This window comes from Camellia sinensis, chromosome 12 (genome assembly GCF_055761805.1).
Source record: "Camellia sinensis isolate YWXY chromosome 12, ASM5576180v1, whole genome shotgun sequence".
NCBI classification, from domain to species: Eukaryota; Viridiplantae; Streptophyta; class Magnoliopsida; order Ericales; family Theaceae; genus Camellia; species Camellia sinensis.
In genome coordinates, this window is record NC_138972.1 from 62,336,683 (window position 1) to 62,363,707 (window position 27,025).

At 38.7% G+C, this 27,025-nt stretch overlaps 1 protein-coding gene and 1 long non-coding RNA gene across 5 annotated transcripts; both read right to left on the reverse strand.

Moving 5' to 3' along the window:
- Positions 1–6,379: 6,379 nt before the first annotated feature.
- On the reverse strand, positions 6,380–13,647 carry LOC114260333 (CDPK-related kinase 7-like). 4 transcript variants are annotated; one of them, XM_082898774.1, is made up of 9 exons: positions 13,396–13,646; positions 12,759–13,271; positions 11,987–12,117; positions 11,377–11,418; positions 11,176–11,284; positions 7,589–7,639; positions 7,465–7,506; positions 6,806–6,916; positions 6,380–6,706 (listed from the first exon to the last, which is right to left on the reverse strand). In XM_082898774.1, exons 3-8 carry the CDS (start codon positions 12,115–12,117, stop codon positions 6,815–6,817), a joined length of 477 nt encoding a protein of 158 aa, XP_082754900.1. In that variant the 5' UTR covers positions 12,759–13,271; positions 13,396–13,646; the 3' UTR covers positions 6,380–6,706; positions 6,806–6,814. The 4 variants fall into 4 exon arrangements, with proteins under 4 accessions (XP_082754900.1, XP_082754899.1, XP_082754901.1 ...); XM_082898773.1 differs by having other exon boundaries at positions 12,759–13,646; XM_082898775.1 differs by lacking the exon at positions 7,465–7,506 and having other exon boundaries at positions 12,759–13,647.
- A 9,475-nt stretch (positions 13,648–23,122) lies between these two features.
- Positions 23,123–26,783, reverse strand: LOC114275138 (uncharacterized). The gene is made up of 2 exons (XR_014346496.1): positions 26,262–26,783; positions 23,123–23,486 (listed from the first exon to the last, which is right to left on the reverse strand). It is a non-coding gene; the product is annotated as an uncharacterized LOC114275138 (long non-coding RNA).
- Between the last annotated feature and the right edge of the window lie 242 nt (positions 26,784–27,025).

The window sequence follows — 27,025 nt, forward strand, 5'->3', positions numbered from 1 at the left end:
CCTGGATACACCGCAAGGCGTGAATGATGAAACTCTCAGAGTACCTCTTCTCGACAAGACTCCGGCACAAATGAAAGGTCTCGGTATCTCACGCTCTGGTCGGGATACACCGTCAAACCCTTCTCAACCTTCCCACTAGAAATCTTCTCTCGGAAAGACTCTACCTCAAGGTCACCTCCCTGTGCCTCTAACACTCGAGTCATAAGTGTAGGCTGCGCAACAACCGAAAACAAGGCCGCAGCCTCAACGGATTCGCCCAAAAGCAAATCAAACTCGCCAAGTGCACCCAACATCTCCTACTCCCAGATGGCTATACAAGCTACATCACTATTGGATTTCTTGCTAAGGGCATCGGCCACTACATTGGCCTTCCCCGGATGATAGTGCAACTCAAAGTCGTAGTCCTCAATGAACTCCATCCACCTTCTCTGTCTCAAATTCAAATCCCTCTGTGTAAACAGGTACTTCAAACTCTTATGGTCTGAGAACACCTCAAACCTCTCACCATAAAGGTAATGCCTCCAGATTTTCAAGGCAAAGATCACTGCTGCTAAGTCCAGGTCATGTGTAGGGTAATTCTTCTCGTGTATTTTCAACTGACGTGAGCCATAGGCAACCACTTTCCCCTCTTGCATCAACACACAACCCAAACCCTCTCGTGAGGCATCACAATAGACGGCATAACCCAACCTTCTCTCCGGAATAATCAAGATCGGAGCGGTGGTCAATCTAACTTTCAGCTCTTGGAACGACTTTTCATAAGTCTCATTCCATACAAATTTGACTCCTTTCCGAGTCAGTCTAGTCAACGGCGAAGCTAACCTGGAGAAATTCTTCACAAATCGACGGTAATACCCAGCTAATCCCAGAAAACTGCGGATCTTAAACACACTCTTAGGCTATGCCCAATCTTGCACTGCCTCAATCTTGGATGTATCAACAGACACCCCTTCCCCGGATACTACATGGCCTAAGAACTTGACTTCCCCTAGCCAGAACTCACACTTCCCAAACTTGGCATACAGCCTATGGGCTCTAAGCAATTCAAGCATGACTCTCAAGTGTTCCTCGTGCTCCTCCTCAAAAGGCGAATAAATCAGAATGTCGTCCACGAAAACGACCACAAAGCGATCTAAGAATTCCCGGAAGATCCAGTTCATCAAGTCCATAAAGACTGTTGGTGCATTAGTGAGCCCAAACGGCATCACCAGAAACTCATAGTGGCCATACCACGTACGGAATGCCATTTTCGGGATATCCTCCTCCCTGACCCTCAACTGGTGGTAACACGATCTCAAGTTTATCTTAGAGAAACAACGGGACCCCTTCAACTGATCAAACAGATCATCTATACGGGGCATAGGGTACTTATTCTTGACCATAGCCCGATTCAACTTCCAGTAGTCGATACACCGTCTCAAGGCACCATCTTTCTTTTTAGCAAAGAGGGCCGGTGCTCCCCACGGCGAAACACTAAGGCGAATGAAACCCTTATCTAGCAATTCCTGGAGCTGAATATTCGACTCACTCAACTCGGCTGGGGCAAAACGATAAGGTGCCATAGAAATCGGCGCCGTGCCGAGCACTAAATCAATAGAGAACTCGATCTCTCGATGATGTGGCAAACTAACGAGATCCTCGGGAAAGACGTCCAAGTACTCACAAACCACTCTCGACAACACAGTCTGGGTCTCACCGCACTCACTACTCAAAAAGCTAGCAAGTAGACCACTAAGCTCACTCCGCCCTCGTGGATCATACACCGGTGGCAACACACTACCAACCCGATCCCCCAATAAATGGAAACACTCCCCGCTCAAGGTACAAACTGTGACCCTCTGGCGGTAGCAATCAATAACAGCCCAGTATGACGATAGCCAGTCCATACCCAAAATAACATCAAATCCCAACATGGGCATCACTACAAAAGGAAACGGAAGCCGGTGATCGGCGACCTCTATATCACAGCCCCTACATCCTTGTTTCAAAATCAACTCACCCCCAATAGGTGACACTACACAAATAGGAGATGCTAACTGTGCCAACTCCAATCCCAAAACAGATGCAAATGCAGCAGATACAAAAGAATGAGATGCACCCGTATCAATCAATACACTAGCAACCGAGTTACAAAACAAGAAGGTACCTCTCACAACTGATGGAACAGCTACAAGATCCTACGTGGTAACAGCGTACACACGCCCAGTAGGCCCCTGATCCACCTGCTAACCCCTCGGAGCATACGACTGCTGCACAAACTGGGACGACGAAGCTCCCGGATTGGCCCTCAAGGCCTGCACAGACTGAGCTGGCTGAAAACCCTGCGTCTGCCTAGAACCAGACGCGCCCGAAGTGGCACTCAACTGTGGGCAAAACCTCTTCAGGTGCCCAGGCTAACCACACTGACAACAAGACAAGGACTGGCCCCTGCCCTGACTCTGGCTCTGCGGTCTAGCTAAAGATGAAGCAGCTCTCTGGCGTCCTCCCCTCTGTGGGCAAACCGAAGCCTTGTGGCCCAGCTGACCACACCTGTAACAGGTGAAATCTCCTTGATTGCCTCTCCCCAAGCCTACACTCGGCACTGGAAAGGTCGATCTAGCAACACTCCCCTGAGACTGCTTAGGGTTAGCACCCCTCTGTCTCTTGCCATCACCCTGACCGTCCTGGCTCCTCTTGGAGCCTCTCTGTCCCTCCTCCTCTTCCATCATGATCTCCATATGCGCTGCAGTATCAACCAAGTGCCCATAGTCTCGGATCATAGAACCCCCAACTCTCATCTTGAGGCCACGCCTCAACCTTTTCTCAAACTCAACACAGCGGTGTTCCTCGAATGCCACAAGTTCAGGTGCGAACCTGGACAAGCTAGTAAAAACAGCCTCATATTTGGCCACTGAAGAACTTAACTGCAAAAGCTGGCAGAACTGGTCTCTCAGCTTCTCCCTGACTGCTGGAGATAAGTACTTCTCCAGAAAAGCCTCCACAAAAGCCTCCCACGTGCCAGCAATACGGCCCCTCATGTATTTCCACCACTGACCCGCACCCCCTTTAAGCTGGAAGGATGCCAAGGTCACTTTCAATGCCCCGTCCTTGATGCCAAGCATCTTGAACGTCTTACTCATCTGCTCCAACCACTCGTCAGCCTTAAGTGGCTCCTTTAGATCCCCAATAAACTCGTCCGGGTTAGACCGAAAAAACTCCCTCTTCAAAAAGGAAGGCCCTGCCTCAACAACCTGGGCCTGCACTGGAGCCTGAACTGGATTCTCAGCTCTGAGAATACCCATAGACTCCCTTAAAGCATCGGCTATCCTTCGGGCTAAAGCGCCCATAGCCTCCTGACCTACTGGCTCGGCCACATTGGCCTGGCCAACCCTCTCCTGCTGTGCCAGAATATCATCCGGTAAAGGCATCTCCTGCCTACCACGTCTGCCACGTCTACCACCTCTTCCTCGTCCTGACATCCTAATAAAGGTAACGAAGAACATTAGCACATTCATAAGTGTGCCAAAACTAAACACTCGCGTCCTAATACATGGACAACTGTAATTCACTCTACGTAAGCACATAAACACATATGCACTTACGAATTTTATTTCCGGATAATGATAGTCCCGAGGCGTTACTAGAGTTCCAGTTAGAAATAGCATTGATCAAGTGCTTTTCTAACAAGACTCACAGAAACCCAAGGATCCAATCAACATCCTAGAAACTAAATCTCATACCCAAGTAGTCACATAAACATGTTATCAAATAAACACATAATGTCACACATAAGTCTCTAACAAGCGAGACAAACCCATTGTGATACTAATCATTTCCCACGTACCCAAAGTATTTGAACCCAATAAGTTCTGATACCAAGTTGTAACGCTCTCAAAACAAACCCATAAATCATCCAACAATAGCATGTTTAAACATAGGGAAATAAAGCATAAATATATTACATGTTGACAACAAAAGTAAATGCCCTATAGGCTTATAACTTTCCAAGTCAACACTTGGTTACAAAAAGAGAGTACTAACTCTATACAAATACAACCCTTGGCTTGATATACATGTAACACATCAAAAGAAAACAAAACAACAGAAACATTATGTCTGCCTCTAGCCTCCCAAGCTATGTCCTTGGAGGTGGCATGCTACCTGTACCTGAAAATGATGTCCCATAAGGGGTGAGCCACAGCCCAGTAGAAATATACTAAACCAACTATAAACAATGACTAAAATAATAACATTCAATAGATGGTCCACACTTGTATTCCAACGTATGTCGTATTACAGTTCCACGACAATCATGCCCATGGCACACTTCAGTTTCCAATTCTTATTCAACTTTGAGTTCGAAAACAAGGCTTAGAACCTAGCCAAATAACTTAATGAGATTAAGACTCATCTTTAAACACCTTTGAAATTTATGATGGATACACATTTTGGTGTTGTGTCAATAACACATAGAAACACTTCTATACTTCATGATTGATAACGATATACATTTTAGTGCTATATCAAATCAATTCAAACACTTCCATAATCCACACTTCATACACATTGTAGTGTTGTATCAATGTCACACAAAATCAAGTTTAGAGATCCATCCCCTATCTTCCCCTAAACCGTGGAGTACATCCCCTATCTCCTCCCACACACAATGTATATAAACATAGATCATATACATAATGAATCAATACATAAAGTTAATGTATTATTCCAACCGCTACATTCGATAGCATACTCAATCAATTAGTTTTAGTTTGCCTAATCATCATGCATTGTCTACAACAATGAAGACTATCCTCTACCGATAGCCCAAAGCAATTATTTCTAAACAGAAAATAAATGCACCAAATGGATGAAATATCAACATTTCAACTAGGTGAGTGATAAATGATCCAACTACACCCTTTAATTCCATATGTTCCCAATTTCAACATTCTCAATTCAACTTCTCATTTCTCAAAATTAATTTCACAAATTAATTCATCAATGTAATTAGGGCATTTCCCATAATTAACAAAACAACCCTAAGGTTCCATTTCTATCAATAACCCAACATTTAACTCATTTCTCCATGCTAAACATGCATATAGGCTTATATGAATAGAATCCCATCTTATGTAAAATTACACAAAGACCCAAACTTTCTCAAAATTATCCAATAATCCCCAACATATCAAAATGTTAAATTTAAAGACAAAGCTCATAAGGAGGAGTAGGGTATCCCTACCTCGAAGTTAGAGCTCAAACGGAGAAGATGAAGAAAACGAAAATGCTCCAAACACCAAGATTCTCGGATCAAAACGTAGCCTTCAACGATCAACACACTTTTTACAAAGACCGAAGGATAGGGAGACACTCTAACTAGATCAAACCCTAGAGAGAAGGGAGATCCTAGAGAGAGGCTCTGAAAAGTGTTTTTAGAAAGTAAGAGAAAGAGAGTGAATGTAAAAAGTGATTCAAAAATGCCCAGCTGCCCACTGATATACGACACTCCCGCTCGAGTGGAGAATAGAACGCTCGAGTGTCAAGAACAAAAATCTGGACACGCTCAAGCGCAATAAGGCCCGCTCAAGCTCCAAGACGCAAGAATAAAATACATCCGCTGGAGTGCAAAAACCAGTCCGCTCGAGCGTAGATTCCTTCCTCCCAGAACTTTCACAGACAAAGCACTACCCGCTCGACCGCCAACATACCCGCTCGAGTGTGAAAAACACACCTGCAGAAGTTTTGCAAGGACACGAGATACTGGGAGTGTGTAAATCCCGCTCGAGGGCAAAAAAGCTGCTCGAGCGGACAACCAAAAACCAAACTTCGCTCGAGCGCAGAATGATCCGCTCGAGCGTAACACCAAAAACCTGGGCAACTACACTTGAGATCAAAACTCAACCTACCTATTCAGAACACGCCCAACACATCCTATAACTCAAATACAAAGTACGAAAGGATGTAAACAAGATATAAACAACTGCTAACATCCACGGAACCAAGTCCGGATCACTGTACATCAAGGGGCAAAACCCGGAATCGCTATAAAAAACGTCATTAAATTAGTATAGACGGTGTTTTTAAAAACGCTGCTAAATGTGATAAATAACGGTTAAATGACGTCATCTAGTATTTAGCGACGTTTTAAAAACGCCGTGATAGATTTTTTTCTATTTTAAAAATATGACTTTGCGCTGCGGTGGCGTTTGGAAAAACGCCGTTATAGCCTCTCTTTTTTTTTTTTTTCTTTATAGATTGTGCATTCTGTTAGATTTCAAAACCAAAATCAACCAAAAATTAAAAAGAAAAAATATTCTAAACCAAAATCAAGCAACAAACACAACCAAAAAATAAAAAGAAAAAATATTGTATCACACACATGTATTGCAAACCTGTCAAATAACAAATTCAACACGACAAGTAGAAAAATATAATTTCAACAGAACTTCTACATCAATTTTCTACAATCTTGGTTAGCACAGTAATAAGCAAATAATTATAAGGCATTGTAGAGACAGTCTCTCCAAAACATTTGAGTTTGCTACACATGGATAGGAACAACTGGCTTAGGCCAATGATTTAATGCAAATCTTGACCACAAAAGCTAGAGAGAGAGAGAGCAACAAATTTTATGTGAAAGAAAATATGTTGTATGGACATATTAGACCTCTGATCCTTATCAATCTTCAAGCAGATATCGATTCCTCCTAGCACCAAAAGCAAATCTCTACACAATACGGCCAACAAAAAAAAGGATTAATAACCACAATTTAAACATAGAAAACCAAGAATCAAAAGTTATTTTCATTTTTTTTTTTCACTTAACTGAGAATATCTAAGAGTATGCTTTCAAGCCAGTAAGGAATCGAATGTAAGTGGGCTTGCTCAATCCATTGGCAGGGACAGATCTGATGTTTGGGACGAGGTACTCTGCTACCTACATGCATGCCCTCACTCACATAAACCCACAGGTGCATGCACACACAAGGCGAGTTGCAAAAAGAAAAGGAAATGCAACAAAATAGAATATAATTGTTCCAAATGATACATAAATTATAACATCTTCAATGCATATTTTGCAAATATGTGTTCATTTCTTTAATATGTTTTGCTACTTATCTAGAGGACTAGTTTGCATATGAATATGGTCAAAAACTTACACATCACATTTCAATATGATCTTCAGAAGTCCGATTTTCTTTTTTTTCTTCCCAAATTCATTTAAGCACTCACACATAATTCAGTCTGTAGTTGATCATAGCCTAGAATGTTGTGTCTAAACGGCTCATCTCTAAGCCTTGTATGTGCATTTGCCTATTTGGAAAACCTAACCATATGATTATTTCATCGAACATCACAATCCATAATCATGAATTCAGATGACTATTGAAACAAAGCAAGCACCTAAAACTCAAAAACAAGGAATTAAAAACACTGTTTGTACATCACTCCCTTAGGTAGATTACCACATCAATAAACTCTTACCACTTCTGCCGATTCTGCCAGAACATTAATGAAAAACTTGGCCTGAAATAAATAAAATGCTTTCACTTGATTGATCCAAAAGCTTCACAAAAGAAATCAAGGAAATATGCAATACGCATTCTACCTGCTTTGTAGAAGCTCCAGACAACAGAAGATCAGTTGTTACCATTCCCGGCTGCAGCCAACAAGAGGGAAAATTATGTAGCAACACTTTCACTTGATTGATCCAATGACCCATTACCAATGACACAAGTCCAAAAAGCATTAGCTCTGCCAAAAGGTAAAGACAGGACATATTTGAGATGAATGAAAACAACTTTGAAACGCTATTAGAGATCATTGTCCATTTAGGACATATTTGTTAGGATGGATTAGATTAGATGAAATTAATTGTTAGAATTTACCATCACCTACCACACACTTACCATCACCTACCACACACTCACCTACTACACTCACCTACTCCTCACCTACCACCACCTAACCTACATCTATATAATCAATCAATTGTAACAGAATCAAATATCAATCATCAACATATCAATCAATAATACATTAATTTTTACATGGTATCAGAGCAAGGTTAACAACTTAACCATTCTGCTTCACCGGCGGGCGGCAGTCTCGCTTTGGCCGCCCGCCGGACCTCTACACATCTGAGTTGGCTCCGCCGACGAGGTCGTCTCTCCTCATCGCATGCATCTCGCGTTTTCCAGATCTGTTTTTGGCTCCGCCGGTGGCATCGAGTAGAAGCCATGACCGCATAGCCTCCATCGCATTCCTCCTCGGCACTCTGACCTCGCCTCCATCAACAGACAGACAGAGTCCATACTTGTTTCTGCTGCCCCAGAAGGAAATCTTCAGGTCGTAGGATAGCACTTTCATCACCCCCGGATGCTGATAATTCAAGTCCTCCATCTTTATTGATCACTTCAGTTGTCATTTTTGGTAAATCACCAGGCAGTGGAATAAGATCTACCTAAGTTGCTTATGCTATCATGAAAAATCCCAGAACCTGAACTTCTTATATCCGACAAACATGAGGAACTTTTCATAGCACATGTTCTGTTTTTCCTTTATCACCCCACTCTCTTCTTTTCTTTGAACATATAAAACCCATGCATCACACACCCGACAAACACACCACAAACAGTTTTTTTAATCCACACATTCCCACTTTCTCTATTTTAATAAGATGAGTGCCTCACTTTTCCACCACACATACATGCACGCACTACCCTTTTTTTACTTTTTTTTTATTTCTTTATTTTTTTCTTTACACCCACTCTCTCTCCTAACTTTTCTCCACCACCCAACACCATCATCATATTTTCCACCACCCACTTTTTTTATCTTTTATTTCATAAATAAATAAATAAATAAATACATTAAAAAAAAAAAACAAAACAAAACAAAAAATTAAACCAAAAAAAAAAAAAAAAAAAAAACAAAAACAAAAACAAAAAAAAAACCAAGTTCCATGTTTGCACAACACACCATATTTTATTCATATTGGGGATCAACCCCGATCACCATTTTACAAAAAAAAAAACAAAAAAAAAAACAAAAAAAAAAAAAAAAAAAAAAAAACACCCACACCCACAGTGGGATTTTTCTTCTCTACTCTGCCGCCGGTCTCTTCTTTTTGCCTCCGTCCTGGGCGGTCCTTGACGGTGCTGCCTCCGTGTTTCCTTGTCCACCGAGCACGTTCACTCCCCCATACTCCTCCACTGCAGCATATGGCGGACCTCCGAATCGGAACATCACGGTGGCCTTCCGCTTCAGCTCCTTGTTTTCTGCCCTTAGCACGCTTATCTCTGCTCGCGCATCCTTATACATGCGTTGGAGCAGAGCCAGCTGGAAGTTTAAATGTTGCACCTCATTTGTCCTACTCTGCAGCCGGTTCGACAAGTTTGTGACCGCCGTCATGCTTTCCACACATGCCTTCAGAGTATACTGATTGGCCTCCACATCCGACTGCACTGCCATTCTTTGCTCCACCGACCGCATCGGAAAGTTCAATGGAGCAAACTCCGGGGCGCTTGGTTGAGTTTCCAGTGCCACCGCACCAGTTCTCTCTCTTGTTGACTCGTTGAGGTCGGGAAAGAGGGTGAGCAGTCCACGGGAAGACGAGGACGAGGCCATTTTCTGGACAACAGAGTATTACAGAATATCTCTCGCAACAGAGTGTTACAGACTCTCTCTCTCAGCACAACGAAGAGTTTTTTCAGACTCTCTCTCAGCACAACGAAGTTTTTTTTTCAGAGGTTTTTCGCAGCTTTTCTCTGTCTCAGCCTCAGCATCAACCTTGGTTAAATAGCCAAGGCAGCCACGCGCATCGCGCGCCTCTTGCCACCAGCCGACAACCGGGCACGCAAGCCAAGGCGCCCACGTGCCTCGCCATCATGTCCGGCACAACTTTTGATGAATTGGGCACGCCTTTTGATGGCACGCCTTTTGACAAAATTGGGCACACCTTTTGAGGGTGCCACTTTTCCAAGGATCCGACAAGACTCTATAAACTGTCCCGACATTTGATACCGGTTAGCTTTTTTCAGGGGTCCGACAAGACTCTGTAAACTGTCCCGACATTGATTCCGGTTAGCTCCTTTATGGGTCCGACAAGACTCTGTAAACTGTCCCGACATTGATTCCGGTTAGTTTCTACAAGGGTCCGACAAGACTCTGTAAACAGTCCCGACATAGATTCCGGTTAGTTTCTACAAGGGTCCGACAAGACTCTGTAAACTGTCCCAACATAGATTCCGGTTAGTTTCTACAAGGGTCCGACAAGACTCTGTAAACTGTCCCGACATTGATTCCGGTTAGCTCCTTTATGGGTCCGACAAGACTCTGTAAACTGTCCCGACATTGATTCCGGTTAGTTTCTACAAGGGTCCAGCAAGACTCCGTAAACTGTCACCACAACTGTCACAATAGTGTCTGCTACAACGGTCCGACATGACCCCGTAAACTGTCTGCTACAACGGTCCGACATGACCCCGTAAACTGTCTTCTACACCGGTCCGACATGACCCCATAAACTGTCTTCTACAACGGTCCGACATGACCCCATAAACTGTCTTCTACATGGTTATGACACCCTCATACAGTGTCCTCTACAACGTTATGACACCCCCATACAGTGTCCTCTACAACGTTATGACACCACCATACAGTGTCTTCACCAACGGTCTGACACGACCATACAGTGTCTCCTATCCTTTTTTTTTATGTATTTTCTTGTTTTGTTCCTCTCTTCAAACTCAAGTTGGTTAGTTTCTATCCTCCTTGAGTTTGCGGGGGACTGTTAGAATTTACCATCACCTACCACACACTTACCATCACCTACCACACACTCACCTACTACACTCACCTACTCCTCACCTACCACCACCTAACCTACATCTATATAATCAATCAATTGTAACAGAATCAAATATCAATCATCAACATATCAATCAATAATACATTAATTTTTACATTAATGTCTGTTAGCTTTAGAATTATTGATCTCTTTAAATTGTGTATTATATCCCATGTTTTGATTAACTTATGATTATGAGAAGAAAAATGTTAAAAACAGTTTTAAAGCCTATTAGTAGGGTTATGTGTGAACACACTATCCGGAACTTGCTACAAGATGTAATATTTTCCACGTTAAGTTCTATAAATTACCAAGAAAATAATGAAAATGTCCGAGTTCATTACCTCAGGCTTGAGGTCACGGTGAACTACACCTTGGAGATGACAGTAGGCAACCACACTCAAAATCTGTACCACGACAGCCTTTGCATCTTCTTCCGAGTATTTTCCACCTCTAGAGAACATAAATCAGAAATTTATATGGCCAAAAGATTGCAGAACAGGCCAAAGACTGCCATGAAAGAAGAAAATATGAAAATACGGTACCTAGAAAGTATTCTAGCCAATAATTCACCTCCTTTGCATAACCTGAAAAACACAAAACATGATACAAAGTAAGCTTCAAAAGTTCGGCGAGTCCTAAAATGGAAATATCTTATTACTTGGGACATAACAAATAAACAAGAAAAAAATGTACAAGCCACAAATCAACCCCTAAGAGAGAAAGAGAGAGAGAGGAGAAGAAAAAAAAGGTTTGGCGAACAATTACAACCTAACAATTCCAACCATGGACCCGTACAACTCGGGTGGTTCATCTCAGTTTCTACAGAAAAATGTATTTAAGCTAACTCTTACGAAAACTAGACCACATCACACCAATTTCTATGTGAGCTAACAGGTGAGTTAATAATGTTTCTCTCCCCTGGTTTTGGAGTTAATAAAGTTGATACCCATATTCCATTGGTTCTAATGGCAACACCTAAAAGTCAAGTTTAAGTACATAGTAGCCGTATGTACAATTGTGGCATCCAACGATGCATGTATACAAAAACAAAAAGGGAAAGTAAATGCCTATTTATTACAGTCATGTAAGTCAAATTGCTATACAAATAACAAGTAAACGTGTATTACTGAAATTTAAGTAGTCTACACTTACTCCATTACTACATAAACATTGTCATCGTCCTCATAGGCATCATAGAATTGCACTAGGTTCTTATGCCCCACTAGAGCCCGTAATATTTTCACTTCTCTTCGCACATCCTCAATGGCAATTGTTGCAGTCATCTGAAAAAACATTGCCCCTTTTATTAGCATAAAACAAATAGTTACATTAATTCCACACATCGATAGCTAAAAGGACAGAATTAACAACATATCAATGCAATGAAGTCTCTAACAAATTTGAATATAAGATCAAAACAATAATGTGAACTATATTGCAAGCTAGAGGAGTCATAAAATACACAAAATAACATCACTTTGAAATTTTGATCAATGCTCACTCGTCACTTTCCAAAAAAAAAGGAGTTAGATCACCAATTATTTTAAAAGCTTAAGTTGTTCAGAAATGGGCCCAGCTACCCCGTTTTGCACATGGAGAGACAAATAGAGAACCAAACCAAACAGAAAGAGGAGTAGACAACCAAATGGGAACCAAATACCAACAGAGAGACTTAAACCCAAAACTTTTCTACTCTGATACCACGTTAGATAACCAACTATTCCAAAAGCTCAAGCTTTTAGCAAATGGACCCAGAAACATATATCAAGCTATCCAATATAACAACGTATCAATGCAGTGAAACTAACATATACATGTTAAACCTGCTAAACTAACTAGAAAAATAGAAGAATTCAACTACTTTTTCTTATTTGCATTTGGGTTAATTTCATAAACAAATTGGAAAATCTCCAGAGTAGTTTACCTTCGATTTCTGGATAAGCTTGACTGCCACATCCTATCCTTTTAAGCTCCATTTCTTCGCCTTGGCAGAGCAAGTATAACCAAAATGCCCGCACCCCACCTCTTCACCTAGCTCATAATAGATCATGAATAACTTTGAAAACCCAAAATTCTTGTCCAACCCCAATTCAATCTCATTCCCTTCTGGTATTGAGGCCTCATTCGGCTTAACCGAGCCATGCCTTCGAGTAAGCAATGCCCAAATGTGCTTTGCCGGCGAAGGCGGAGGAAATGGGAGCTTGAATTTGCGCAGAGGGGTTCAACTCACACTGGAATTGGCAGGTGAGTTCTTGAATGCACTGTGCAATGGACTAGGGCTGTAAAAGGGGAAATTTGATGATTTCCTAGCTTGTGGATTCAAACCCGGCTCGTTCTCACTGGGAATTATTGGGTTTTTAGATTTTCTTTGTGGGTTTTCAGTGGGTTTTCCATGACAAATTCCCATGGAATCAAAAACCCAATTGGAACAGAATTACTGAAACCAAGTACGAAAATCAAAAAAGAAAATCAAGAAACAAGAAAATAGTTAAACCATTAACAAGGAAAAGAAAACAGACATACAAGAAAGCAGATTTTCAGTTGAATTTAAAGAATTGAACCTCAAATCAGAGGATGTGAAGAAACCCAACCGAGAAAACAAAAATGAAAGTTCAATAGAAGAAAGCAATTCAACTTTCTGATTAAACAAACAATGGCAGATGGACAAAACCCATCAAGAATCAACACATTTGCAGCTGAAGAAGTGAAGGAAATAGGGGACATGAAAACAGCAAAACAAGAAAACCTAGGGCAATTTTCAACCAAGAAGGTAAAGAATGAGAGTGAGTAACAGCATAAAAGTGGAAAAAAAAAAAAAAAAAAAAAAAAAGATGCTTAGCAGAGGGTGCAAGAAAAGAACAAGGTCACTTAGCCTCCGTTTGGGAAGTGGGTTGGCTTTTTGATTTTTTGGCTTTTTTGGCTATTTTAGCCTGGGCTTAAAAACTTGGTTTGGGAAGGGCTTTTTGACTTTTTGGCTTTTTTGAGTTTTTTATGAGAGAAGAATGTAATGATTATGAGTTGGATGTGATGTTTTGTTTGTTAGGACTAAAATAGCCTATTTTGTTTTTTGTGACTAAAATAGCCAAAAAAGTCCAAAACATGACTTCCCAAACGAAGCCTTACTTTCCTTGCTTGCTTTATCAAGCTTTTTCTCTATGTGGTTTTTGTGTAGAAATTTCATATATAATTCTTGTTTAGAGGACCAATTGTTACTATTATTCATCAACAAATAATAATAATGATAGTGGGGTTGGATTTGCGTTTGGATCCTCTTCCAGCCTGTATGTGAACATTTTTGCTTACAATTGAAAGAGCTAACATTTGTCTGTGTCGTTTGAGCTTTGACCACCTTTGTGAAGTTTGAACAATTTACCTACGTTTTTTCATCTTTATTTATTTATTTATTTATTTTGAGATCTTTTCCACAAAATTTGAAATGAAATGCTTTTTTCTAGGTTTTTGGAAATTGGGTTACTGCTACAAGTGTGAAAACAAGTTTTTTTTTTTTTTTTTTTTTTTTGCAAGTAAATAATAGTATTAACAAAATCAACTTTAAGTATGATAGTTTTTTCTTTTTTTAGATTGCCTTAAGTACAATTAAGAGGAAGGTCACAATCATAATAATAATATATAATAAAAAAGGGGAGGGGTGACACCCTAATTGGCAATTTATATTAAGAAAAATTTCACCTGTACAATTTAAAAAATAATTATAAATTAATAATGAATTTTAAGAAAATTTTATTTTAAGGTCTTTGATATTAAAATTTTATAAGATAAATGACATATTATATTTTCATAGTAGTTGAGATCCCTCAATATTTTCACAGAGAAATTTTGCCTCTAGAGGTTAAAGAGGGTGAGACTTTTAGCAAATTCTACATTCTAAGCTCTTTGTTGAAGCTTCATCTTTAAACTTGCAGATCTAACGACCATACCAGATGAACCAAGTTTATATAAGCCATCAAGATTGAGTATTACATAATGCTTTGATTGTTTAGCTACCTCCTAGAAAGTATAAGATATGAATTACAAAGAGAAAATTGCTTGGAAGCTATCTAATCTGAACAATGCAAATTGAACAAGACATCATGCAATTTCAAATGCAAATAAAGCTAATAGTGTAACAATAAAGCTTCAATAGAGTGCACCAACCAAATTTTAGCACTTCAAAAATAAATAAATAAAATATTAAGTGCTATGCTAGAGTTTAGAAATATCCCAAACCATTAATCATTCAAATAAGCTAGAGCAGAAACACCAGCTTTCTCGATTCTCCGTGCTAATTCTACCGTATCTTGGGATGATTTTAGAAGTTGAATCTTACATGCTACTAGTGTGTCCAAATTTCGCTTTAATGTCGTCAATATCTAGATCAACAGAGAAACAACATGAGGGTTAAAGCTTTTAGTTCAAACAATGAACAGAGATGGAAAAAGAAAAATAGAACTCCATGAATGCCATGTACCACATACATCATGAATAAGCTCCAGCTTAGTCAATAATGTAGCGCCCATTCCGCCACTAATAGAGAATGATTTTGGGCAACCCATATTGATATCTACTGCGGCAACATCTTTGCACCTGAAAGAGCAGTTACCAAGACAAAACTCTAGATTAGACGTGACAAAAAATAGGCAGTTGCTATTTTGTATAACCATACATACATCTTAGTCCAAATTCATATCTGACCAAATTGTTAGGTTAGACCCAGTTAGACAACAGATCCACTAAAGGGTATACAAATCTTGAGACCAAACTAAATTGTATTTTGTATAAACATATATAGCATTTTTTGCATTTTCAATTGTATCCTTATCCAATGTTCAAAACAAAATTATATCATTATTCCTATTGAAAAATCTAGAAATCCCCTAGATGTTGATTTGTGATTATGTATCAATTTTAAGCAAATATATAACAATCCCAATCAAACAATCAAGACAAAACAACACAACGATTTATGTGGAAAAACCACAATTGGACACCTCCAATTGTGATAAAAAAAACTACGGGCAACAGCCACAAAACAATCCACTAAGAAGATATAAAAGAATTACACAGTTATACTCTCAATTACCTAGCGAATCCACGCCTAATTGAACCAACCTCTATGTGCCTCTTCCAACCCGTCTTCACCTCGGAATTGTCTTTACGATGAGCCACCCCGGAATCCACCAAAGCTTCAGGCTCGAATTTTTCAGAATCCACCAAAGAACAACTCTCTCTTTTGTAGAACAAACAAAACCTTTGATGTACTCTCTTCAAACCATGAGTTGAATACTTAATAAAACATCAAAGTAAACTAACAAAATTTCCCCAGACATAAACCTTAGAATCAAAAAGAAGATCTAGAGGACTTCAGGAGTAGTCTAGTTTTGGGAGAAAACTAACTACTTATGGAAAACCAAAAGTAATCCTAGATTTGGAAGAAAACCCAATCCTTATTGAAATCCGGAAAACTGTGTTCGCGCGGTCCGCTTGAGCGCCCAACATCCCGCTCGAGCGTCTTCAGCAAAATATGCATGTGACAAAACAGAGGTCCGCTCGAGCGCTGGAAAACCCGCTCGAGCGCGAAATCACACCTACCAGTATTTTTACAGACCTGACAAACTTCTGAAACCCAGCATTCTCCGCTCGAGCAGGGGAATGTCCGCTCGAGCGGACAGGTAATTTTGAATGCATTTTTGCATTTTTCTTCGGGGGTGCTGCCCCTCGACCCCGCCGTAGCGCTACCCCCTGGACCCCCGCGAGCTGATCGGGCAGCTCGATCCCCGTCATAATCAGCGAAGTGGCAATCTTGAAAGTATTAACATCACAAACTTCTCTGCAAGGCACAATTCAGGTTGGATTTGCATCTAAACTCTCACAGCCTCACTGAAATAAAAAGTGCGAAAACAAATACAACTTAAAGGAGTTTTGTCAAACGGGGTTGCCAAGAATAAAAACCTAACAATCTCCCCCTTTGGAAATGCCATGACAAAACACACCTAACAAATAAAATCCTAAACACCCCAACCCTTACAGCCAAAAAAAAAACAAACTTCTTTCTTAAGGTCATGATCTGCAAAACAACTATTAGTGCTACAATCTCCAAAACAACTATTAGTCCCACAAGAGTATATGAAAAAGAAATAGACATATGACACGATTATCTTGAAACATGAGATGGAAGACATGAATAGATGAAAACTAAGACTCATGAAAAACAACTCTCAAACAACAAAAGCAAGATCATAAACCACACAAGTAATGATATGACGATGTAAATACCAGGAACATACAAGAAGGGAAAACAGTGCATAGCAACATGCAAAACATTTAGCCAATCTCCCTTACCAAACATATCAAAGTGTTCATGCTAAACAACTCTTGCAATGAAAAACCAAACTCCCTTACCAACCCAAATCAAGATGAACCAAACTCCTCCTCACTAAAAGCAACCACAAACACTGAAAATAGTGAACAAGAAGAAAAACGACAAAAATAATAGGGTGGAGCAAGCAAGAAATCTCAGATTTGTACCTTAAAACACACAAGATTATCCAAGAAACACAATTGAAAACACAATGTGCACAGTCTATAGAAGATTCCTCATGCAAGAAAGTGATGCATTATGTGAAAAGCATAGATCCCATGATACAAGTGTGTGTGTGTGTGACTCTTGGAGTTCAACAAACACTAGATTCAATTCTAGTAGTGATCTGAAAGTTAGACCTCCGACAAGAGAATCTAAGCGCAACAAAGGAACGTCAAACCACTAGGAATCAAGGGGTATTTGGTGAGTAAAGGCGGAGGTTCCCCTTCAATCAATGAATCTTTTTTTTTTTTTTCTTTCTTTCTTTTGCACATTTTTTCTTTTTCTTTTTTTTTTCTTTTTCTTTTTCTTTTGCACAATCATTGGCGGCTGACACGCTCAAGAGTATGGAAACCGAACCAGAGAACTTGTGTTAATTTGCACAACGTCAAGACACCACCCAAGAACCGCAATGCTCACAAATTTGTTCATACTAAAGCGGTTTGGGTAAAAAAACTTGACTTGTGTTAATTTGTTTATTCGTTTTAGTTTTTGGGTTTCTGTATATTTTTTTTTGAGTCATTTAAATGTGTGCATGTTCGTTTTGTGTCTTTCTTTGTTTAAAATAAAAAAAAAATAAAAAATTCCCAAAAGATTTTCTTAAGTATGGTTTTGCAAGCTTGAAATTTTTGAGTGGTCCTTGGTGCATATTGGAATTGATGAGAATATTCATTACATGTTAATATATGTGTGTTTTCTGTGGTCATTACTCATTTCGGAGTGTGTGTTCTTTGATTAGTATGTCTCATTTTGTACACACTCTTGGATTAACAAATATCGGAGTCTTCTGCCTTAGTGATTATTTTTTTCTTTGGACTTCTGGCATTGTATCTTTTGCTTTTTTAGAGGAATTGACCTATACCAACATATCATGGGTGATATTGAGTCTCTTAACCATCTTCCATCTTTTTGCATCTCCATGGCTTTCCCCTCTATTCTTTGTAGTCCAGCCATGAGGAAAAGGCTACCTCAGAGTCACCAACCAGGCCATCCTTATTCTATCCATGCTTCTCTGGTTCGGTTTCCATACTCTTGAGCGTGTCAGCCGCCAATGATTGTGCAAAAGAAAAAGAAAAAGAAAAAATATGCAAAAGAAAGAAAAAAATGTGCAAAATATACAGAAACCCAAAAACTAAAACGAATAAACAAATTAACACAAGTCAAGTTTTCTTACCCAAACCGCTTTAGTATAAACAAATTTGTGAGCATTGTGGTTCTTGGGTGGTGTCTTGACGTTGTGATTCCCTTTGCTTTCAATGGGAACCCGTCTCGACGTGATTTCCAACTTCCTATTCCTAGGTCTAGGCAAATGCACTCTCCCATGCAACTTATAACAATAAGGGCGAATATGACCATTCATACCACAATGATGACAAATAAAACAGGATGTACCTTCTTTTCTTTTACCTTACCAACTCTAGGAAAGTTTGAGAAGTCCATTCTTAGGTTGAAATTTTTGTTCTCCCTTTCCTTGAGTTCTTGTATCATGAGATGTGGAAGAACTCTGTTTTTGCTCTTTCTTACCACCAAATCCAATACCACTCTTGTCTGAACAAATTTGTTGAGACCCAATGATATTGTCCAAAGTCTTTGATCCTTTGTTCCAAAGACCAATGGTAACAATGGCACATTTGAGTTCTTCCTCTTTCTTGATCATTAGTTCTTCCAAAGCAACTTGAGACATCTCAAGAGTTTCAATTTTTTCTTCATATGTTGCATAGATTTGTTGTAGCTCGTTCCTCTCTGTCTCACAAGTCAAGAGTTTTGCACAAAGAACTTGTCGATCATTAGCTATCTTGATGGCATCAATCCTAGCCTCGGAAATCTCCTCCTTTAGTTTGACATTCTCACTTTCACATGCTTTGAGTTTCTTTGTGAGTTTGTCATTCAATTTGAATAAGTTAAGAGATCCTTATACAACTTTTCATAAGCTTGCTCAAGCTCTTCATGATCACTCTCCGAGGATTCATCATCAGTGATATTCTCAACTGACCTCTTCGAAGACTCTATTTGTCCTTCAATTTCGGGAGCCGCCATGAAAGCAAGAAATTGTTTATGCCCCTCTTCGCCTTGATCTACATCGTCACTTTCATCTTTATCAGATTCTGATTCATCATCCCAAGTGATGGCGAGGGCTTTCTTCTTCCTCAAACGAGTAGGGCATTCTGAAGCAAAGTGGCCAAATCCTTGGCATTCATAGCATTGGAGTCTTTCAAAATTCCCTTGTATCTTTCCTTTCTCCTTCTTGGCTATAGAATTAATTTTGAGTTTATCTTTGCCTTTAGATTTATGAGTATGAGTAGATTCCAAAAGTTTAAGATTCTTTTTCAGAAAAGATTTTTTAAATTGTTTAACAAAAGCGGCCGTAATCTTGGAATCTATCTCACAATCCTCATCAGAATCCTCTCTAACTTTATGAGCACTACTAAAAGCAATATCTTTTTGTTTCTTTTTGAAATTCCTGTGTGCCTCATAAGTTTGGAGATTTCCAACCAACTGATCCAGCTTGAGGTTGCCAACATCTTGAGCCTCCTCAATAGCCGTAACTTTTGGTTGGAACCGATCGGGCAAGGATCTCAAAATTTTTCCTACAACTTTGGATTCTAGAATTTTTTTCACCTAAATTGAAGCTGGAATTTACAATGTCACTCAACTTCGCATAAAATTCATCAAAGGTCTCATTATCTTTCATTGAAAGGTTTTCGAAACTAGACGTGAGCCTTTGAAGTTTTGAGCGTTTAACCGAAAGAGTGCCCTCATGAATAGTTGTAAGATATTCCAAGCCTCTTTTGCGACTTCACAATTGCAAATACGACTAAATTCTTTAGGTGTGACAGCGCAAAAGAAAGAATTGATAGCTTTACTATTCCAACTACTATTTTGGTAATCAGTTGTGTCCCACTTATCAATTGGTTTAGGGAAAGTTACTCCATCAATGGTAATCGTTGGTTCAGTCCACCCATACATGACAGATTGCCAAACTTTTCATCAATAGATTTTAAAAACGATCTCATCCGAGCTTTCCAAAAAGAATAATTAGATCCGTCAAGTAGGGGTGGTCGAACCATAGAATTTTCCTCGCCAATTGTATCCATTATCACAAATCAAACAAGATCTCGTTCTAAAAGAAATTTTTTAAACAAAATAGAACGACCCGCTCTGATACCAATTGAAAAATCTAGAAATCCCCTAGATGTTGATTTGTGATTATGTATCAATTTTAAGCAATATATAACAATCCCAATCAAACAATCAAGACAAAACAACACAATAATTTTATGTGAAAAAACCACAATTGGACACCTCCAATTGTGATAAAAAAAATCACGGGCAACAGCCACAAAAAAATCCACTAAGAAGATATAAAGGAATTACACAGTTATACTCTCAATTACCTAGCGAATCCACGCCTAATTGAACCAACCTCTATGTGTCTCTTCCAACCCGTCTTCACCTCGGAACTGTCTTTACGATGAGCCACCTCGGAATCCACCAAAGCTTCAGGCTCGAATTCTTCAGAATCCACCGAAGAACAACTCTCTCTTTTGTAGAACAAACAAAACCTTTGATGTACTCTCTTTAAACCATGAGTTGAATACTCAATGAAACATCAAAGTAAACTAACAAAATTTCCCTTGACATAAACTTTGGAATCAAAAAGAAGATCTGGAGGACTTCAAGAGTAGTCTAGTTTTGGGAGAAAACCAACTACTTATAGAAAACCAAAAGTAATCCTAAATTTGGAAGAAAACCCAATCCTTATTGAAATCCGGAAAACTGTGTTCGCGCGGTCCGCTCGAGCGCCCAACATCCCGCTCGAGCGTCTTCAGCAAAATATGCGTGTGACAAAACAGAGGTCCGCTCGAGCGCTGGAAAACCTGCTCGAGCGCGAAATCACACCTACCAGTATTTTTACAGACCTGACAAACTTCTAAAACCCAGCATTCTCCGCTCGAGCAGGAGAATGTCCGCTCGAGCAGACAGGCAATTTTGAATGCATTTTTGCATTTTTCTTCGGGGGTGCTGCCCCTGGACCCCGCCGTGGCGCTGCCCCCTGGACCCCCGCGAGCTGACCGGGCAGCTCGATCCCCGTCATAATCAGCGAAGTGGCAATCTTGAAAGTATTAACATCACAAACTTCTTTGCAAGGCACAATTCAGGTTGGATTCGCATCTAAACTCTCATAGCCTCACTCAAATAAAAAGTGCGAAAACAAATACAACTTAAAGGAGTTTTGTCAAACGAGGTTGCCAAGAATAAAAACATAACACCTATGTTTTGAGAGATTCTTACGTTTTGAGATTTTTGTATTAAGAATATGGATTTAATTAATTTATCTGAGCATATAACTCAGAAAAGCTCTTGTGGCCTTCCTCAATCAGTTAGAACACAGTCACACGGGATTGGTTTGCTTTGGCTTATTCCAGTTTAGCAACAAAATAAAAGTAATTTCTCACCATTTCCTACCTAATTTCTAAACCAAACATGAAAAATACTTGTTTTTCTCATCATTTCTCATCAAATCACTCAATCCAAATGGTCTATTAGATATTCTGAAACTCTATATTTGAAAGATTTCATTTTTTTTTTCTTCCTTTGTTAGTGAATACACAAAACAAAACCCTAGAAACCAGTATAGAAACCGAAACCAAATAGATCCACAAGTTTAACAAAAAACAAGAAATAGAGATTACAAATGGGGTGAATTCCTGTATTTTCTACAACCAGATATTTGTTGAAGGTTGCAAATGGGGTGTTGTCACTTGCACACCTCAACTCCACAAATACTAAGCAAAATTTCCTCAAACAAACCAAAGTCAATGAGATTACAACAAAACAAACAAACCACCAATTTCTACCACCACAGCAAAATCACAGCAAAATCAAAGCAAAATCAAATGAATCTCAAATGAATCAAGTGAATGTCAGAACTGACATTACAGTACATCCAACTCATCAGTGAAAAACAATTACTGAAACAGAGCACATACAACTCATCAATCACTGAAACACACACACACACATAGAGAGAGAGAGAGAGAGAGAAAGGAAGAGTTTCAAAGAGAGAGAGACGGCAGACCTCACCTTAGTAGACGATGGTGGAGCTGGTGGTGGAGGTGGAGCTTCGAAATCGAAATCGAAATCGAAATTGCTCTGAGATGAAATCACTGAGACCGATCTGAATCTCTGTGAATGATAAGGGTTTAGAGAGGGTTGAGAGAGAGAGAGATTTAGAGAGGGAAAGAGAGCTCACCTACCTCACCGGTGCAGATGGTGATGGCGGTGGAGCCTCTAAATCTCGAAATCGCTCTAAGAATGATAAGGGCTTAGAGAGAGAGACAGAGCGCGCTCGAGATTTGGGCATAATATTTCTCAGATTCAAAATTAGAATTTGAAAAGAGTGAGAGAGGAAACGCGTGAGGCACATCACATTTGGAGCCGTTTTTAAACGCCTCCAATTATAAAATGGTATCGTTTTAAATAAAGAATTATGCGACGTTTTATAAAACATCATTAAATACTAATAAAAGTGACGTTTAAAAAACTGTCGTTAAAAAAACGCCACCTAAACCTCTTTTTCCTGTAGTGGGTAAGGACATTATGAGGTACAAGCAAGTATAATTGTCACGAAATCTGCCTTGTCAAGAACTTGCCTCATGAAATAAATGGACTGATAATAAGAAGAAAAAATGAGACAAAAATGGGATACGTTCAAGTATTAACCTGAGTCCCAGAAGAATTTATATACAGATATATAGGCTTTGATGGGTTATCATAATCCAACCACATGAACTGAGCAACAAGAAGCACAGTTACTGCTAGCACAATCTGTAGCAATCAGACAGAAAAATAACTATTATTATGGTGTAACAGCAGCAAGATTGATAAAATTTATCAACCATATAGCCACTTAGATATACAGTGAACATAAATGAAGCAACAAGTAAAGAGAATAAAGCTCTGTGACACTTTCAGACTGTCGGCGGACGGGATTATCTTCAGTCTTGAACATGTCCATTTGTGAAGGACTTAAGCCATAAAGATATTGAGGAGCATTCTTGTAATTGTCTATCACTACAAGTAAGAAGATGGGAAAGTGATAAGTAATCATCTAAACAATGCTTATTTCAGATAAAGTCATAGAACTCAAATTCAAGATTTGACTTCATAATCCAATCAAATGCGACATCAAAATTAGATTGCGTTTAAGTTCTTACACAACATACCACCCAATTGGGGCAAAACCCCATCTATTGCATCAGATCAGGTTAGATACATTCAACATGGATGTAAAGGAAATATATACACAAAAGATTGATGTTACACCATTCTCAAATACCTTTACATCATGTTTTTTAATTTGTAAATTTACTAGCAAACACATGTTTCTACACAACCTAGAGTTGGCTAGGATTCTCCAACAAATCTTATAACCCAAATCTCTATATATTTGAATTACCAAAATCCTTGACCAAATATGAACAATAGAAACAACCAATCACAAATTCAAACCACAGTTCTAAACAAACTAAAAAAACCCATATCAAGGACTAAGTTTTTAATCATTTTAAACAATAAGCATATTTGGAAATATATGTATATACATATATATCCCACTCTGAATACTGTAAAAGTTTTGTATCAAACAAATGTTTAGTGTGGCAAAGTTAGAGATGGACCAAGCTACCACACTTCTTATTGGAGTATAAGAAGTTCTATTTTATACATTACATCCTCTCTTTTTCATAATAATCTTTTTTATTTTCTAATGAATCATGCTTACCAAATGGATTGAAGCACAACAGCAAAGGCCCTCTTGCCCAAGTCTATGGAGAACGAAAGAGGATAGACTTGAGCAAAGGGTTAAACATGTTATTTGGGAACCAACGGGGATGCCATTTGTTCATTAGAATTGTCGAAAAATTTTAAATAAGTGGAACTGTTCTATGGAGTGTAGGGGAGGTCATTGGAATTTGGTGCAGCTGTACAACAAAAATAATAAACACCTTTTTGGTAGCCTTGAAAGTGGCTTGAAATTAATTAAAAACTAATTTGTGTAGCATAATATGGCCACAAACAAAAGGTTAGTTTCATGAAGCACTAAATAATAAATTAATTTTTGTGTGCTATTTTGTTTGCTAATTTCGATAGATATCATTGTTGAACTTGTAGTTAGGTATAAATGCATGAACCTTTCCATGTGTATTTGAATAATAAATGTCAATGTGTATACGTGGAGTCTATTATATTTAAAAAATAGTAGAATCCTTTATGCCCACATAAAAATCAAGGAAGTGAAAAGTTTGGGGAAAATATTTAGGTGATCTTGAAAAGAATTCAATTAACTAATATATGGGAAAAAAATTATTTAATTTTTAAGCTGAGAATTAAAGAAACTTGAGTTTGAATTGAATAAAATTGAATTAATAATTGCATCATTGAATCAGAAAATAGAACCAATTTATATAAATGGAACAAATTCCTAACATAGGAAGTACATAAGAATTTTTTGTTACAGTAGAAAATTCCCACAATTACAATATTAATATATCTCAAAATTCTATGAAATAAATACATTATGGCACAAAAAAATCAATTAACAAAATAAAATTTTCAATAAATATATGTGTTGAGCAACTATGGCACAAAAAAATCAACAAGTCCAATTGTTAATATTTTTATTTTCTGTTTTAATTTTTTCAGTAGTTAATATAACAATAATTGCTAGTCTACCAATATATCTACAACCACTACAAGAGACCAAAAAGAAACAGTTCAAAGAAACAGAGACTAAGGGCTGGTTTGGGGTGTCCTAAAAAAGTGTACTTTTTGTCTTTTTGGACTAAAAAAGACAAAAAAAAAATATGGAGGTTTGGGTTAACTTTTTGACTTTTTATGGAAAAATGTGTATTAAAAAATTGTATAAAAAAAGTGTGCAAGAGATGATAAGAGAGGAGTGGGCCCCAGCCATACAACCGGCTGTACAACCGGCAGACTCAATTGGAGTTGGAAATTATTGGCTAATTTTTGTACAAAGCATTGGACGGTTTTGTTTGGCCCATGGGGGTCATCACGGGTCCCATTTTAATAATCTGAACCGTTCAATGTGTGTAACTCGTCGAACACTATGTACTTATAAAAAATCACGTTAATCGGATATCGATAGCTATCTAATCAGATCTATTTATTTTTCAATCATTAATTATAACACCATCCATTTGTTGTACATAACTGATTTGATCATATAACTATCGATATCCGATCAATGTGATTTTTTGCAGACATATAGTACTCGACGATTTCTACACATTGAACGGTTCAGATTATCAAAACGGGACCCGTGATGACCCCCATAGGACGAACAACGGTGTGTGTAAAAACCACACCCAATCATTTCTTTTTTCTCTATTGCCGCGCACAGCAGCTGCACACACATCAATTCGGTGTGTACTTTTTTTTTGAAGAAAATTGATTTTTTTTTTTTTTTTTTTTGTGAATAGTGATATCTTTTTGGATTTTGGAGTAGCTTTTGACTTTTTGGCTTATTTAGGATAAGCCAAACCAGCCCTAAATTCAAAAGAAACAATGAACAATAAAAAATCCTAACTAGGTATCTAAAACACAAAGCAAAGTACTAATTCAATAGAAACGATAAATAATTTATCATAATCAACCACATATAGGCCTATTTTATACTAAATTGGAGAAATTGAAGAAAAGAAACGGCAATGGAATGGCCAAAAACCTAAAATTAAATAAAAGTGATATATATACATATATATATATATATATATGTATAGAGAGAGAGAGAGAGAAAGAGAGACAGAGAGATAGAGAGAGTGCCTTAACCTTAGCTCAATGGATCTATGATTTCCACTTTAGAGGCTCTAATTTGACAGCAAACAAAGGGCATAACCAGAGACTCTACGGAGGTGGATGAAGCGGCAGATTTGGAGGAAGAAGAAAAAGTAGTGGTTACAATGGATGTAGATATTTGGTGTTGTCTTGGTCGAGGCAAGAGTCGGGAGGCGATGGAGGAGGAGCAGTACTGGACCAAAAAGAGATGTTGAGCGATTCCAGGACTCGCTTTTTCACCACTGCTGCCGCTGCTAGCCGTCGTCACTTGCTGCTCATCATCATCGCTGGTTGCTCGCCATTATTCCCCCTTGCTGCTGCTGCTATTGCCGCTGCTTGCAGTCGTGAGAGTGTGTGTGGGAGAGAGAGAGAGAGAGAGAGAGAGAATTTTGGGGATTTTTGAAATTCGGGATTTTTTGTTTAAAGGATTGGGGATTTGAGATCATGAGAAGCAAAAGGGAGGAAAGAAACAGGGGAATTGGGATAGAAAGAGTGGGAAAACGAAAAGAAAAAGAATAAAAGAATAGGAGAGTTAGGATTGGCGGTGTGAACAGCGTCATTTTTATTTATTTTTTGTTAAAATAAATTTATTTTTTTGTAGTTAATGATTTTTTTTTCATTTTTTTTTAGTTACTGTACGGGGAGCAAATATTTCGGCAAGCCCGTACTCCTTTCTTCCGAGCTCCGTTTATGTCTGATCACCTGCGAGCAAATAACAGTGAGCTGCCCGGCGATGTGTGGCCAGAAATACCCTCCGA

Excerpts from the sequence above, each read along its gene's own strand:
- LOC114260333 (XM_082898774.1), bottom strand. The coding sequence starts at position 12,117 with ATGACTGCAACAATTGCCATTGAGGATGTGCGAAGAGAAGTGAAAATA. Across the intron at positions 11,285-11,376 it reads TTGGCTAGAATACTTTCTAG|AGGTGGAAAATACTCGGAAG; the intron begins GTACCGTATTTT and ends TATGTTCTCTAG. Across the intron at positions 7,507-7,588 it reads CTGGAGCTTCTACAAAGCAG|GCCAAGTTTTTCATTAATGT; the intron begins GTAGAATGCGTA and ends TATTTATTTCAG.